This window comes from Furipterus horrens, unplaced genomic scaffold (genome assembly GCF_987537825.1).
Source record: "Furipterus horrens unplaced genomic scaffold, mFurHor1.1.pri manual_scaffold_6, whole genome shotgun sequence".
NCBI lineage: Eukaryota > Metazoa > Chordata > Mammalia > Chiroptera > Furipteridae > Furipterus > Furipterus horrens.
This window is the reverse complement of record NW_028327176.1, coordinates 30754849-30771308: the sequence shown is the minus strand read 5'-3', so window position 1 is coordinate 30771308 and position 16460 is coordinate 30754849. Positions and strand designations below refer to the sequence as shown.

At 40.1% G+C, this 16460-nt stretch overlaps 1 protein-coding gene, 1 non-coding gene and 1 pseudogene across 2 annotated transcripts; 1 reads left to right on the top strand and 2 right to left on the bottom strand.

Annotated features, from left to right (window-relative positions):
* Positions 1–2186: 2186 nt before the first annotated feature.
* EPCAM (epithelial cell adhesion molecule) lies at positions 2187–12904 on the bottom strand. The gene is made up of 9 exons (XM_090281260.1): positions 12600–12904; positions 10255–10362; positions 9312–9552; positions 8347–8412; positions 7121–7184; positions 5579–5680; positions 4433–4633; positions 2913–2957; positions 2187–2626 (listed from the first exon to the last, which is right to left on the bottom strand). The coding sequence occupies exons 1-9, from the start codon at positions 12670–12672 to the stop codon at positions 2585–2587; spliced, it is 942 nt and encodes a 313-aa protein (XP_090137386.1). The 5' UTR covers positions 12673–12904; the 3' UTR covers positions 2187–2584.
* Positions 7543–7678, top strand: LOC150005925 (small nucleolar RNA SNORA72). Its single transcript, XR_016512199.1, has one exon. It is a non-coding gene; the product is annotated as a small nucleolar RNA SNORA72 (small nucleolar RNA).
* Positions 12905–13173: 269 nt separating the features above from the next.
* Positions 13174–15787, bottom strand: LOC150005923 (proteasome maturation protein pseudogene; annotated as a pseudogene).
* Positions 15788–16460: the final 673 nt, after the last annotated feature.

Here is a 16460-nt window from a genome sequence, read left to right as displayed (position 1 = left end):
ACCTGTGGGAGATAAAAATTCGGGAGGGATATCTTGGGAACAAGGAGTCCCAGCCCCACACCCAGCCCAGGACTCCAGTGCCAGGAAGATAAGTCCCCATAATATCCAGCTGCAAAAACCAGCAGAGATTGAGTCAGTGGAAGAAACTGCTGGAGTCCCAAGCAGTTGATCTTAAAGAACCTACACATGGACTCACCTACTCAGACTCACTCCCTCTGAGCTCTGGCACCAGGGTGGCAGCTTGAAGGGCACCCGAGAAATACTGGGAGAGGCTGAAGTGTCCAGCATTGAGGTGAGAGAGGCGGCTGTCCCTTTTCCAAGCCCTTCCCCCACAGAGCCATGGAACCAGAAAGCTGGTGCCATATCTGAGACTTCATCAACCTGGCTAACGCTGTTTGATCCACCTTTGGCATTTTAATTATGATGTGTCTTCCTGTGTACTTCTTTGGGTCCAAATTGTTTGGGGCTCTCTGTGCTTCCTGGACTTGTATGTCTATTTCCTTTGGGGAAAGTTTTCTTTCGTTATTTTTTCAAGTAAGTTTGCAATTTCTTGCTCTTCCTCTTCTGGCATCCCCATGATTCAGATGTTGGCATGTTTGGAGATATCCCAGAGGGTCCCTAAGCCTATCCTTTTTTAAAATTAGTTTCTTGTTTTGGTTAGTTTTTCTCTTCCTATTGTTCCAAATACTTGGTTTGAATCCCCACTTCCTTCCCATCTCCACTGGTTTCCTGTGGGTTATTTCACTTAGTGTAACCTTCATTTCTTCCTTTTTTTTGCCGTACACCAGTTCTCTGATGATCCCGATAACCAGTGTTTTGAACTCCACATCTGCTAGGTTGGCTATCTCCATTTCACTTAGTTCTTTTGCGGGGGTTTGTTCTGTTCTTTCATTTGGGCTTTCTTTGTCTCCTCAATTTGGCAGCCTCCCTGTTTGCTTCTGTGTATTAGGTAGAGCTTCTTTGACTCCCTTAGTATAGCAGTCTATGTAGAAAAGGTACCTGTGAATCACGTGGGGCCGAGCCTTAGGTAATTGCCAGGGGGGCAACCCGCTTCACCACTTTGTGGCTGTGGTGAGGGCTGAGAGAGGGGACAATGCCACTGCTGCCTGGCACTTGCCCCATTTCCAGTCACTTCACTCCCTCCCTGTGTGCAACTGGTGCCCTTCCCACTGCTGTCCCACTGATGAATCCCGAAGTGGGTGGGTTTGCATATGTTCTAAGACTGTGCTGGCCCTTTAAGGGGAGAAAATCCAGGCTGGGATTGCTTGCTTCTAAGGTATCCCTCCTAGCCAGCTGGCCATTCCACCATCACTGCTGCTGCCCATCTCCGCGACTCCACCCCTTACCCATCTGGATAAATGAGTCTTCTTTAAATCCTTGGTTGTTGGGACTCCCATTCAGCTCGATTTTCTGATGGGTCAGTGTTATTAGTTTTGAGAACTGGTTGTAATCCTATGGTTGTACAAGGAGGCAAAGTGTGTCTACCTATGCCCCTATCTTGACTGGAAGGCTAGCGCCAGGTTTCTAAATTACATCTGCAAAATCTCCTCACCTTTGCCATATAATGTAATTTAATCTTGGGGACCATCCTAGAATTCTGCCTACTACAAAAAGGATGAAAATCATGTTTAAATATACTTTTTACATTTCCTTTAATATTTTTTTCATAGTATTTTAAAAGTTTTCTTACCCAAAAAGAAAATATTTAACTTTATATAAAATACAGGGTGGGACAAAGGTATGTTTATAGTTGTTCACATGGAAAATACAATAATAATACAAGAATGAAGTGTTTTGTGTATTCACAACTGTAAACCTATTTTTGCCCCACCTTGTATACTTGTATCATAATTAATCATTATATAAGATGCTGAAAAACTGGTGCTTCTAGCTTGACCAATCATAAAATTCATGGTTCAGAACATTTTCTGTCAATTCTGCCTAAAGGTATCTTTGCCAAAATGCCAATGTGCCTAAAGCAGAATTCTTATAGATTCATTCTGAATAAAACTGATTTTTCTGTGTGGAAGTTATATATCATAGGTTATACAATTTATATTGAATATGCATGATTAGAAGTACTCATGCAAAACACTAATTTGTAGCTAGCATTCACAGCATTTCCTAACCCATTATCTTATGTGTATATTATGAAATTTGATTCAATACAATTCAAAGCTAGGAAATTCAGTTTTAAAGTGTTTTATTCCATAGTTCATAAAAAAAGGCTTTATGTACAAGACCCAAAAGTAAGTAGGAAGGCAGCTTTCAGTCACAAATGGAAGCATATTTAATGCACACTCTTCCATGTTATGATAAATAATTTTAACAATGCGATCCAAATTCTAGGACAATCAGATTCTGGGATATCAGATCTGCATATACAGTATAAGACACTTGTGGTCCACATTTTAAGATTGGTAAAGTCAATTTCAAGCTGCTTATATTTTGAGTAGGTTTTACTATTACAAATACGTTAACTAACAAAATAGTCTTCAGAGATGTCTCTGTCCCATGTTCATATTTGTAATCTGAGTCCATCTGCTAATTTCAATTCTTCTAGTTACTATTCAAATGACAGCAATTATCCATGGAGTTCCCTATGCATCTCACCCATCTCCTTGATCTGAAATAGAGGAAAAAAATTTTAAAACAATTTTCCAATCTTTTGTTCTTTCTGAAAAGTTTAAAAAATGACCTAAGAAGAAAGCAAGATAATTCTCTTCTACATTTATGAGACTTATTTAAATTTTTTTAAAAAGGCTATTTTATAGGAAGCACACATTAGGTGCATGCTTCAACTGCTGCTTAGAGAGCTAAGGCAGCCAAAGTGGCAGGAGAAAGTAGCAGGTAAGCTAGAACTTTAAGAAGAGATACAATTTTTATTAATGTATATTTAGTCATCCATTTACCTCAGCCTTCTCATATTTTGTCATTCTTTTCTTTCTGGAAATAACCTGAATAGGGAAAAAAAATTACTTTTAGGACTGCTAACGAAGTGTTGGTCTAAATCAGCAATTTTTAACTGGTGAGAATTTTTAAAACATGAAGACCTGACTATTTAGTCAGGTGCACTGACCTCTTTCCCCTTAGACTGTCAAATAAAAAAATGACAACAGCCAACACAACAGCCATCCAGCATGAAAAAGGTTACCTTTAGCATGCCCCCAATAAGGGACTTGGCCAGCAACCCAGGCATGTGCCCTGATCGTGAATCAAACCAGCAACCTTTCACTTTGAGAGACAGCGCCCAACCCACTGAGTCACACCAGTCAGGTCTGTGGTAGACCTTTTTAAAATAATATATATTTTTAGTCGTGAAATTTAAGATTTGTCTTTAGTTGGATTTTAAAATTAAAATAAAGTCAAGTATACAGGCTATCTTTTCTTTCACAGATTTCAGATTTCCTGCTTTACTTGGTTTCCTTTATCACAAGATTATATAAACATTTCCTAAATTAATTGAGATGTTTTATTTTTAAACATTTTCAACAATAATCCATCTGGAATCTGTATATTCCAACATGGGTGTACTGCCTGACTGCTTTCAGATGTACTTGGCCATTCACACACTTGCACAATCTGGTCAGCCCTGGTGGGGTAACACTGGAATTCAACTTTGCTTTTCTTCCAGGTGGATAGCCAAGTGTGATAATTCCACTGAACTGAAAATATAAATTTCCACATACCCTCAAATCTACTTCTGAATTCTTTATGTTGGTAAGATTTCCTGACACTGAAGTATCCTTACATTTCTATAAACCTTGCTTATTCATGTGATCCATTCTTCTGAGGCACTGCTAAATTCAATTTGCTCATCTTTTATTTAGAATTGTTGGTGCCCTAGCCAGGCAGCTCATTTGGTTAGGGTGTCATTCTGATATGTTGCAGGTTTGACCACCCAGTCAGAAGACACACAAGAAAACAACCAAGGTATGCGTAAGTGGAACAACAAATTGATGTCTCTCTCTCTAAAATCAACAAATCAAATAAAAATTGCTGCTTTGTATTAATCATTTTTAACTTTTTTCTATGTTAACCTTAATTTGTGTTCTGTTATTTCATTTCATTGAATGGTCTCAGAGTTCAGATATCTTGCACTAACCCTGGCAGGAGTGTTGAACTGTTTGTAGTGAGGAGAGCTGAAGGCCATTTGCTGCTTGACAGCAACATAACTGACCTGTGAGGTGCTCAGCTATCAGCTTTTCTCAGATTAGTACCCTTCCTTGCTTTATAAGGTGACTTTTTTTAATAAAAAGGGACCAAAAATGCAATAGATTCACTCATTACAGAGAATTATTAAGAAAATAAAAGATGAAGATTCTTGTTTGATTTATATCATTCTGGAACATGGATCGTAAGCCTTTTGATATTGCCACAGTTCCTTGAAAAAATACACCTTTTAATGAAATTTTACTTGTTCTATACTCACCAGAACAGCGATTCCAGCAATAAGTGCTATTGTCACCACCACAATGACAGCAATAATACCAGCTTTTAGACCCTGCATTGAAAATTCAGGTGGTTTTTCATCAACATAGTAAATTGCAGTTCGACCAGGATCCAGATCCAGTTGTTCCCCATCTACGTTCAGTTCTATTTTCTTGGAATGAAACAAGGATTCATCTTTAACCTATATTGAGAACGAGAAAAGCAATTTAAAATATAGTGGTACCTTAGTACTCACCATTAATTTGTTCCGGTAAGTGGTAAGCAAGCAACAAATGATCAAGCATTTTCTCTTGCAGGGTGGCATCGTGACTCACACAAGTTCTAGCAAATGTGATGAGTGGCCAGCAAGTGCTGAGTGCTGAAACATTTTTCTCATCAAAATGTGACGAGTATCAGGTTTGACAACTCTGGAAGCTGACAAGTACCGAGGTATGACTATATTTAAGAAAACCTGGCCTCGTGAAATCACATGCCAATTATTAACCAAAATTACTTTTGCCAAAAACCTTTATGGTTTCAGCTATAACAATCTCATATATTGCAATTTAAAAAAAAAAACCTTATTATGGGAAATTTTCAAACATATAAAAAAGTAGAAGCAATACTACAATGAAGTTCCACGTACCCATCAACAATATAAACACACGGCCAATCTTATTTTACCTGTTCTTCCTTCTATCCCTCCGACATCCCTCAGGCCAGATTATTTTCAGGCAAATCCCAGAAAATAGCTTACTATAATATATTAAAGCTTAAACAAATGATTTTATCACAAAGCATTTCTCATATAACTCTTATTCATGAACATAACAGGGAAAGGCTATACACACAAACTAAGTAACTACCAACAAGGGGGTAACAGATAAGAATTATGTGAAGATATTCTAGGCAGAACAATTTGATAAAAAAGCATAAATATACAAAGAAGTAAGAAAGTTGTGTAAGAAAGGTGTATGAGAGTGACAAGGAAGACAACATTAATTGCAGCACAAGAACCGCTTGGAAAATGGTTAGATATGGTTGATTTGTAAGTGGAAAAAAAGATGATGAAAGACCTTGTATCCACGGGGACATGACAAGGAACATTACACATACACAAGAGTAAAGTGAGGAAGATTTTACTCACATCTTTTTCAAAATAGTAAGCCACATCAGCTATGTCCACATCATTTGGAGTTTTCTGAGAAGAATTTTGCACCAGATCAATAGTGATGACATCATTCTCATACTGCAGGGGAAATTGAAAAATACAAATTAATATTAACATAACCAAAATCATGTGTCAATGTTCCTTTCCACTAGTAGATAATTGAGTATATCAGTAATAATTTTAATTAGTAGAAAATAAATAAATAAATCTTTAGGTCTTTAAATCGATCCAAGGAACTAAGACAGTAATTCAATCAATGATAATTACAATGCATTTTTCTTTCGAAAAAAATTTTCTTCTGAAAAGATTTTAGAGTAAGATAAAGCACTGTATTTGGTTAGAACTACTTTAAGACTAAAATGCTAAATACAGTATCCTCTCACTTATCGCGGGTATTATGTTCCAGATCCCCCCACGACAGGTGAAAATCCGCAAGGTAGGAACCTTACATTTATTTTGGTATTCATATATATTTTAAGGCTTTATAAACCCTTCCCACACTTATAAACCATTCCCAGTCCCTTATTAACCTTTCCCACACTTGTATAAGCACTGCTTATGTTCTTAAACTTATTCTACACTCTTAAACCTATGCAACTTTAACAATATACATACACAGTACCACAAAATCCCACAATGTAGTGAAAAATCTGCGATAAATAATTAAATATAATATTTTTAAAAATCCTGCGATACAGTGAGGCCGCGATAAGTGAACCGCAATATAGAGAGGGACTACTGTAAATGCAATCCAAAAAGCAGTATGCACTTCCCATGTTCTGCTTTTAGGAAGCAAAAAAGTACATTCCTTCCAAAAAATATTTTTAAAAATAGCAACTTTAGCCCTGGCTGGTGTGGCTCAAGAGGACTGAGTGCCAGTCTGCGAACCAAAAGGTCACAGGTTTGATTCCCGGTCAGGTTGCATGCCTGTGTTGCAGGCCAGGTCCCAGTTGGGGATGTGTGAGAGGCAACCTATGGGTATCTCTCTCACACATCCATGTTTCTCTCCCTCTCTTCCTCCCTTCCCCTCTCTCTAAAAATAAATAAATAAAATCTTTAAAAATATATATCAACTTTAATCTAGAGGAATTTAAGAATAAACTCATACTGCTTTCAAAGAGCTTCATCACACTATTCAAGCATTTTCCAACCAGAGTTGAAAAAGTTCGGGAAGGGCTACCTTGTTAAAAGGACTAACTCCTGAAACCAGAGGAGATGGGCACTAGGCACCCCAACGTAAATGTGTGCCAACAGCAACCACAGAGAGCAGTTTTCCAGGGTAAGAAGATGGCAAGCATTTGGGATACTAAGAGATACTACATTTTCTTTAAGGATAAACAGGTTTTTAAAGGTTACAGAAGGAAAAACAGGGAATTTGCTTTATGACGTGCCCGGGGCTAAAACTACTCCTCAAATGCAATTTAATCACCATCAAAAATCAGACCCAAACCATACCACCTCACCAACTTTCTGTCAGAGCTCATTTGCTATAAAAAAAAAAAAAAAAAAAAAACTTACCAGGATATTTGTAATATATTTTGGATCCAGTAGATAACGAGTTGCGATCATGTCCCTAAGTGCACTGTAAATGATTAAAAATTGTGGTTTTTTAGAACAGTTGTACTACACATTAAGAAGCAGTGCTTTTTAACTAAGCAGATAGCTCAAGGTCTAGATTTGTTATTAATCAAACTTGAAAACTTTATGTCATTTTGCAAATATAACTCAAGCAAGAATCACCCACTGATGCTAAACTGTTGAGTTCCACTTTGATTAGAAACAGAGTATCAATATCTGCCCACAGATTATATATTTATTAATTAAAAAGAGGAAAATGGTAATCCTACAGTGGAGAAACCTGGTGACACTACCTTAACCACAGGTAACATCATCTGTACAGGGACAGGATGACATCATGTCTTTCCTGATGTGAAATACTTTGGAGTACATAGTATCACTTAAGTGGTTTTTTCTGTCAAAAATATGTAACTTGACATTCCCTATATTAAGACCACATATGTGTCCCCAGACCTAGTTTTTTCCCCAGGGCTGGTTTTATAAATGGTGGTAATAAACCAAGAGGAAAAAAAAGGTATAAGCTGTACTTTATTATGAGAAAATGAAAAACCAAATGTGAGAGACATTCTATAAAACTACTGCCCACACTATTCAAAAATATCAAGGTCATGAAAGGCAAAAAAGGCCAAAACAATGTTCCATATTAAAGAGAATAAATAGTCATGACAACTAAATGCAATGCATGATCTTAGATTGGGTCCTGGGTCAAAGAATTAAAAAATATTATGAAGGACAACATTGGGAAAATTGGCACAATATGGGTAAGTTTTATGAATTTGGTAACTGTACAGTGGTTACGAAAGAGAATGCATTTTGTTGCTAAGGAAAGATACACTGAAGTATTCAGGGGTCAAGGGGCACTATGTCTACAATTTGCTCTCACCTGGTTCTAGAAAAAAATATACATGCTTAGATAGAAGATATACAAAGCGCATATGCACACACACATGAAAAAAAACAGCATTCACTGGTAAATCTCAGTGAAGGGTACTACAGAAATCTGTACTATTCTTACAACTCAATTTCAAGATAAGGTTAAAACGATTATGTATAGCATCTTTTTAAGAAATACAAAAAAGCATTGAGACTTATTTTAGTTTTTCTCATGTAGGATGTAAGATTGGAGCACCAACTGTGCAAATTATAATGCATTTAATAGCACTTACGCCTGCAAACTTTGACTATTATAAGGCTTTTCCCTTGTTTTGTGTTTGAGTTCAATGATGATCCAGCTGTAAAGTAGAAAGACAATATTAACTGTAACAACTCAGACTTTTACATTATTTTCTTAATAAGTTAGTAGAGGTAACAGAAAAAGGATTTATGCAATTGATATGCCTTTAAATTCTTCCTTGGCCCCCACACATTGTTCATAAAGAATTTGTACAGCGACTCACTCTATGGAGCCCGCCCAAGCTTTTCTCCACAACCACGCCTTTCCCCATGCCCTTCCCCCAGGCCTCTCTCTTTCTCCTATGCTCCAAAGGCCTCTCCTTTGCCCCTGTAACTTTTCCTGAGCCCACATCTTCCACCTCTGTGACTTTCTAAATAAACTTTTCCTTGTATTTGAAAAAAAAACAACGGAATTTATCCAGGAGGAAACACCTTTTCTAACACAGACCCTCTGGTCTCTGGCCACAACACGCAAGGTCACATGAGGTCAAGGCTTAGCTGGTCATGTTGGGCAATGTTCAGGTGAAGACACAAAACAGTGCTAAGAGCAACAGAAAAGTAACCTTGAGACTCCATAAGACAGAAGCGTAGAGAATGCCTATCCTGGTTTTGATAGCTTCCCAGTTTTTAGTTCTTGCCAATAAATTCGTTTTTGCTTATGTTAGCTTGATTGTGTTTAGCATGCTACTATAAGAAAAAAATATATTAAAAATAAAAGTATATTATTGCCAGTAAGTTCATAAAATCTCTCTGGAAGGTTATAGAATAAACTGGTGACATCAGTTCTGTGGAGGTAAACTGGGTAACTGGACGACTGAGGCGGGATGGAGACTTTTCACTCACTGTACACCCTTTTCTATCTTTTGAATCTAAATCATTAAATTGTATTACATATTCAAAAAATAAGTTTAATTAAAAAATCTGAAAAGTATGAAAACAAGTAACGCAGGCAACTCACTAGGTCCTCACTCGTTCGGAGCAGGTTTTTTCAGTGTCCTTGTCTGTTCTTCTGACCCCAGCAGTGTTCACACACCAGCAGGTGGTGGTGCCATTGCACTGCTTGGCTTTAAAGTGCCCGTTCTCATCACAGTCAGGATCATAGAGTCCGTCATTATTCTGAATAGCGTCTTCAGGTTTCAGTCTTCTCCCAGACTTTGAGTGAGACATTTCTGCCTTCATCACCAAACATTTGGAAGCCACTACAAAAAAAGCTCAACGTCATACTGAAAAAAAAATAACTGCAATTTTATGCTTAAGGAAAAGAAATTTTAGTTTTAATTCCAAACTCCCAGGGCCAAAGATTATTGTAGACTTACACGTGCCATACTCATTTTCTCAAGATAAGAAGCTTTCAGGTATGAGATAATTGGCAAAATAACACAATTCAGATTTGACAATAAAAGGTTTCCCAGCTCAAAAAAACACACCCATTAAAGAAATATAAGTCAAGCAGTGGAGAGCAACGGGGGAAAAATTGGGCAACTGTAATAGAACAACAATAAAAAAAATGGCCCCGGCTGCTGTGGCTCAGTGGATTGAGCGCCAGCCTGCGAACGAAGTGTTGCTGGTTCGATTCCGGGTCAGGGCACATGCCTGGGCCATACACCAGGTCCCCGGTTGGGAGTGTGTGAGAGGCAACCACACATTGATGTTTATCTCCCTCTCTTTCTCCCTTCCCATCTCTCTAAAAATAAGTGAATAAAACCTTCTAAAAAAATGTACTGGAGGGGGAACTAGGGGGTGGAGGGACCAAGCAAATAGGAACAAGGACTCATGGACATGGACAAGTGTGGTGATTACAGGGGCAGGCATAAGGGGGTTAAATGGTAATGAAAAAAATACAATAAAGTTTTTTTGTATGTCAAAATAAAGTTTAAAGGCAATGAAGATATTCTACTCACGTTTTGAGCAAATGACGGAATTCTGTGTACCAATTGAAGTACACTGGCATTCACCAAGTTGGTTCACAGAGCAGTTTGTGGTCAGTTTGTATTTTTCACAGACACATTCTAAGGGGAGGGGAAAATCCACTTTAAAATGTGAATCAACTATCAACTCCGGTGTTCCGGCTAAATTATGTTCTGACAATAGTGCCTAAGTTACAGGGACACAAAGCCTTAAAAGTGATTGCTGAATGTTTTATTTTTCAGCTATAGAGTGGTTGACATAATTTGTATATATTATATAGACATACTGTCTAATTTTCATGCATTCTTATTTTGATTTTTTTAAACCAAGAATACAGCTCTCCAACACCACAGTCAGCTTGGCCTTCATGATATTCCCAGGGTCAGCTCCTTCTCTCTTTCCTGCCCTGTTAATAAGTAAGATAAACCTTTGCCTGTCAGTTCCCAACTCTTCCTCAAAAATTTAACAGTTCCATTCCCTTCCTCCCTTCCTTGCTTTGGGGCTTAATGGTAATATATTCAGCCCTTGAACTATAATTATATCTTAGAAAAATTATACTTTCAGCTGAATTCGGGAGCAACTCAGTATGCGGGTTTCCTAAGTAAATTAAACACTGGTATCCAACTTTGCTGTACATGCTGAGTATTTAAAAAAAATTTTTTTTAGATTATTTATTTATTTATTTATTTATTTAGAGGGGAAGGGAGCGAGAGAAACATTAAGGTGCCAGAGAAACCATCAACAGGTTACCTGTGGCATGCCCCCAGACAGGGACCTGTTCAGGTGTGTGCCTGAACCAGGAACCCAACTGGTGGTGACCTTTTGGCCGGCCCTCAATCCACTGAGCCACACCAGCCAGGGCACATCCTGAGTATTGATGTCAGTTTAATAGTTATATCCTTGACTATCTCAAAAGTGAATTTTAACTTCAGATTGGAAAGTCCATCTAATTTCTTTTGTCTAAGAGAGGACAATCATTAAAAACAAAATACAGTATAACAAAACAAAGAATTTTAATATTGACCCTTCGTGTTCTTAGTTGGCTTTAATTTTTTCCTGTTTAAATTATAATCAATACTAACCACCTACATACTCTGACCAGCACTAAACTCAATATTAGGGTCACAAATGAAGTATAGTGGCTCTCCTCAAGGAATTAAAATCTGATGCTGCACTACCTGCTCAAAGCACATTTTTCATGCCCAACCAATGTCAAATTTAAAACAGACCAAACAGGTACAGACTTTCTGAACACAGACCTTGAGCAGCTATCATCACTCTAAAACAACTTAAGATTTAAGTCTTTAACCCCAGAAGTAATCTAGAAAACCATGAGTTGATTAAACTGCCTTATTTTTAAAATGTAATTAGGCTGTGCCCTGCTGGTAAGGGTATAATAACCTTTCCAGAAACCTTGGCCCAATTGCGATGTCACTTCTGACCACCATCTTACAAATGACAGCAGCCAAGATGTTTATCCCAAAGTAAGAAAAACTGGAATCAAACTACATGTCTGGCATTTGGATAACGGTGTGCCCTTGCGCGATACAGATTATTATGTCACCATTTAAATCGTGTTTTTCAAGACTAAAAGAAATGGAAAACTAGATGTAATGTGGGGAGCCAAAAAAAAAAAAAATCAAGATACAAAATTTTGTGTTTAGATTTAGGGCAACGTTTAGAGCAATGTTTTAAAGAAAACCACACCTTGTTATTAATTATAGGATTCTCTTGAAGTGGCGGGATTATGGGTTTTTTTTAACCCTTTAGGGTTATCGGTATTTCTGGGTTCCCTTCAATAAACTTGGCATTACTTATATGCTCCTTAGAAAAAGGAAACCGCCTACACGCCTCGTATTCAAGGTCCAGGCAGACTTTCTACGGTGCACAGGTTGAGGAGCGGCCCCGACAGCCTCCCGACAGCCACCTGTTCCCTCCCGAGACCAACATCCGGGGACCGCCGCAGGTGCTCCGGGAGGGGCGGGCCCGCAGGTCGCCGTCGCAGACTCCCCAACCGGCTCGAGCTGGTTTCGGCCACTCCAGAACCCGAAGTGCGCCCCGACCCTCGTCCGAGGAATCCCGACTCAGCCACTCCATTCCCTGCCTGCTCCTCTGTCCACGCCCCGGGCCACTTCCCTAAGAGGAGTGCAAAGCGGCCAGGTGAGGCTGCTCCCTCAGCCCGCGCGAGTGGACGACTTCCCGCCGCCCCCCCTGCGCGGTAGAATCTCCAGACGGGGAATTGCGGCAGCCCTCCCCTTCCCCAGTCGCCGTCTCAGGTGCCGGGGGCCAACACACCCCCATCCCAGGACCAGGCTGACCCCACAATTCCGCTCCCTACCGTTCTGAGCCGCGGCCACCGCCGTCGCTGCTGCGAGCAGGAGCCCGAACGCGAGGCCCTGGGGGGGCGCCATGCTGCGCGCGCGCCGAGCAGGAGAGCGAGGTGGCTGGGTCTCTCCGGAGGGCGCGGGGAAGGAGTGAGCCAACAGGAGCCCGCTGACGGGTCGGAGCGTTGGGCGCACTAGCGTGCAGAAGACCGCTGCAAGATGCTACCGCGAGCCGGGCTTAAGACGCTAGCTCTCCGAAGGACTGCGAACTATGGGCGTGGGGCGGAGTGGAGCGGACCTGCCAGACCTGGCGGCCCCGCCTCCCGCGCCAATCCGGGGCTGCTCACCTCTGCCTGTGGGTTCTCCGCAATGAGTCACTGTGCGGGGGCGGAGGAGGGAGCAGGTTCCCCTCCCCCACCCACTGCGAGGTCATTGGGGCGCCACCCCTCTCCAGGTGTGCACCCCGCCCCGCGAGGCCACCAGGTGCTTCCTCCCGCGGTGCCCTATGGGAGCAGAAAAGGCTCTGAGCTGCGGCTGTAGGGGTCCCTTACTAGCCACAGAGAAGGTGTGAAAATACTGGGACTTCTTTTATCGGGGAGAGCACGACTCTGAAACCTTGAAGAAATGGGGCCTGGAGAAGAGAGTGAGGCGGCTAGGTAGAAGAATGTGGAAGCTAAAATGGAATACAAAGAGAAGCGGAGAACCGTCGAAGCATAATATAAAAAAGACCTTTGAGCTTAACCTAGCAGTTTAATTGTGCTCCTTTGAAACTAGTAAAAAAAAAAAAAATCTATTTGGCTCCTGGGAGGTGACAAATTTCTATGTTCTAAATCATGCTTTTCCCCCTTTTAAGTCCTTAAAGGTGTAAGAAAAATTGTTCCCATTGAGCCAAATGCTGGAAACAGATTACTCCTGCTTTGATTAATATTAGAACAATATTGATGAGTCTCGAAAATATACAGAAGTAGAAACGACAGACAATAATTTATTTTAGTGCAAATGAATTCAAATTACAGCGCGCTATTACAATTTTAAAATGTAATGACTTGAAGCATTTAATAACTTAAAATATTAAGTGTCTTTAAATTTTGGTTAGCTGTAATATTATAATCTGCATTTATTTATTTATTTATAAATCTTTATGAGTTTATTTGAGCCCAAACTGACAACATTTGTGGGGAAACAAGATCTCAAATGATCCCTGATCTGTTTTTAAAAGGCTTTTTCTCTGCTTAAGAAACCATCAAAGAGTTCTAAAGAGGAAAAGTGAAAAAGCAATTTTAAGATTCAACCAAAATAATATTTATAAGTATATATACAGTAAAAAATTATGCTTCTATTGAGCAGTCATTTAAGTGTGGTGTGTTCTGTTGAAAGTTCAATGTAAGTAATCACATTGTTACAGTAATTTGAATTTTACTTGGATATTAAATAAGCTACCTACTTGGTTATTGAGATCTTAAGGAAGTCCTATCACTTTTAAATCTGTAAATCTGAGTTGGTAGACTTAATTTTGGAACTTTGTGATTTGTTCAGCAACTTGAAGTGAAAAGAACAGTAATGTCAAATCAGGAACAAGTTAACCAGGTTTTTGTTGTCTTCTGCATTTTGGATGCTTTCAGGAAGTTGCTCACAGTCGGCCTCCAAACTACACATACTTTTAACAAGAATACTCTAATTGGTTAGTTGGGATTTACTTGCAAAATGTTGCATTGCCAGGTCTTAATCTGTTACCAATCAAGAAGCACCTCATCTTAAAAGTTGACAGCTGTTTATTAAATTGTTCATTGCAGTAAAGTGAACTGAGAAAAATGATTATTAAATAAATTATAAAATACCACACTATACCTGAGCAAATGAGCCACACCGGTTAGGCTGGATCAGTATTTTTAATGTTGTATACATAACATTATAATAAGACGGCTACCCCTGGCTGGTTTGGCTCAGTGGATTGAGCGTCGGCCTGCGAGCTAAGTGTCGCTGGTTTAATCTTCCAGTCAGGGCACATCAGAGAAGGAAAACTCTGACTCCAAAAAACCTCCGCTGCCTTGCGGCATACCTCTTCAGGGGAAAGGCTAAGGGAGTAAACCCCGACAGAAAATCCGGAGCCGGAGTCCCTAAGGCGGTTTGACGTTGTAGTCAACACCGGCAACTCCTGCGGCTCACCTGAAGCCAAGCTGTATTGACTCCGTCTTTCCCTTGGGCCCTTCAGCTGCAAAGAGAGGGGGGGTCTGCTGCATGGGCAACAGCAGACCCTCCATATCACCCTGCCCAGGCTCTGTAGCTTCAGCTTCACTGGAGAGGACACTCCAGTGTCATCGCAAGATGTCGATTCAACACGGGAGGAGACAGATACCGTGTCACTCCCGAGTCGGACTGCACAGCCATTCTCGGCGGTGCAGATAGACTCTTAAGAAGCTACACCATCGTCTCTCGAGACGGACGGCTGCCGACGACGATAATAAGACGGCTGTAAAGATGTAGCCCCTCCATTTCCATGAACAGCATACTGAATTTCAGTAACCCAAGTTAATATTCCCCTATCGAGTGTGATTTTCCCATTAGTTCACTTTGTGATGGGTCATTAAGAATATCTTCAGGTCTAATAGTCTCATCATTACTCCTCAAAATATCCAGCGAAAGGTTTGAACTTGAAAGAAATGGGAGATGCTGGACCTGCTGCAACTGCCTTAAATTCCATTTGCAATTTTAGTGGTGCAAACAGACCGCAGATGTTTTTCTGTGTGGAAAAATTCATTTTATCTTGATTGAGCTAGAATTTTGTTTCTGATAATTTGAGAGGATAACTGGGCAAAACTATTTTTCGCACAGTAGAGACTTTTTTGAAGAAGATCATGACTTTCAAAATGCCCACTTGCTGAAAGTTCAGTAACTGGAATACTGTTCTCTATTTTATCTTTAAAAAATACTTTATATATTTACTTTTAGAAAGAGAGTGAGGGAGAGAAATACTGACAGGGTGGGCTGCCTCTGGCCCCCAAATGGGGACCTGGAATGTGCCCCAATGGGGAACTGAACTGATGACCTTTTGGTTCACAGGCCGGCACGCAATCCACTGAGCCGAACCAGTCAGGGTTGAAGCACTGTTCTTTCGCTGAGATCCAAGTCGTCTGGTATTCATCTTCAGCTTGCTCTGCGAACAGCCTTTCAGCTTTGTTACCGTCAACCAGCCTCACTGCTCACTCCCTATTATTCATATTTTTTATCTTCCTCTTCTTCTTAAAGAAGAACCTTAGCCCTGACCAGTGCAGGTCAGTTGGTTGGGCAGCATCCTGCAGAGTGAAGGGTTGCTGATTCGATTCCTGGTCAGGGCACATGCCTAGGTTGTGGGTTTGGTCCCTGGTCAGGGTGTGTATGAGAGGCAACCAATAGATGTTTCTCTCTAACATTGATGTTTCTCTCCCTCTCCTTTTCCCTCCCTTCCCCATTCTCTAAAAGTGAGTTAATTAAACCTTAAAAAAAGAAGAAGACCCTTTAACATTTCTTGTCATCCTGGTTCATGGTAATGAACTCCTGTAGCTTTTTCTTATTTGGGAATATTTATCTTCTTTGATTCTGAATGATAGCCTTGCTCGGTAGAGTAATCTTGGTGTAGGTCCTTGCTTTTTATCACTTTGAATATTCTTGCCAATCCCTCTTGGCCTACAAAATTTCTATCGAGAAATCAGCTGACAATCTTATGGGAGCTCCCTTGTAGGTAACTGCTTTTCTCTTTTTTTTTTTTTTTTTTTTTTTTGGCTGGGTACAGCGAACTTTTTGATGGTGCATGACAAGGTAGGGTTCCCTAAGCCTCTTCCCTCTGTGTGGGGGGGTGGTCTAGGATAGAAACTAGAGGTCAGGAGATTCTCAGTGTA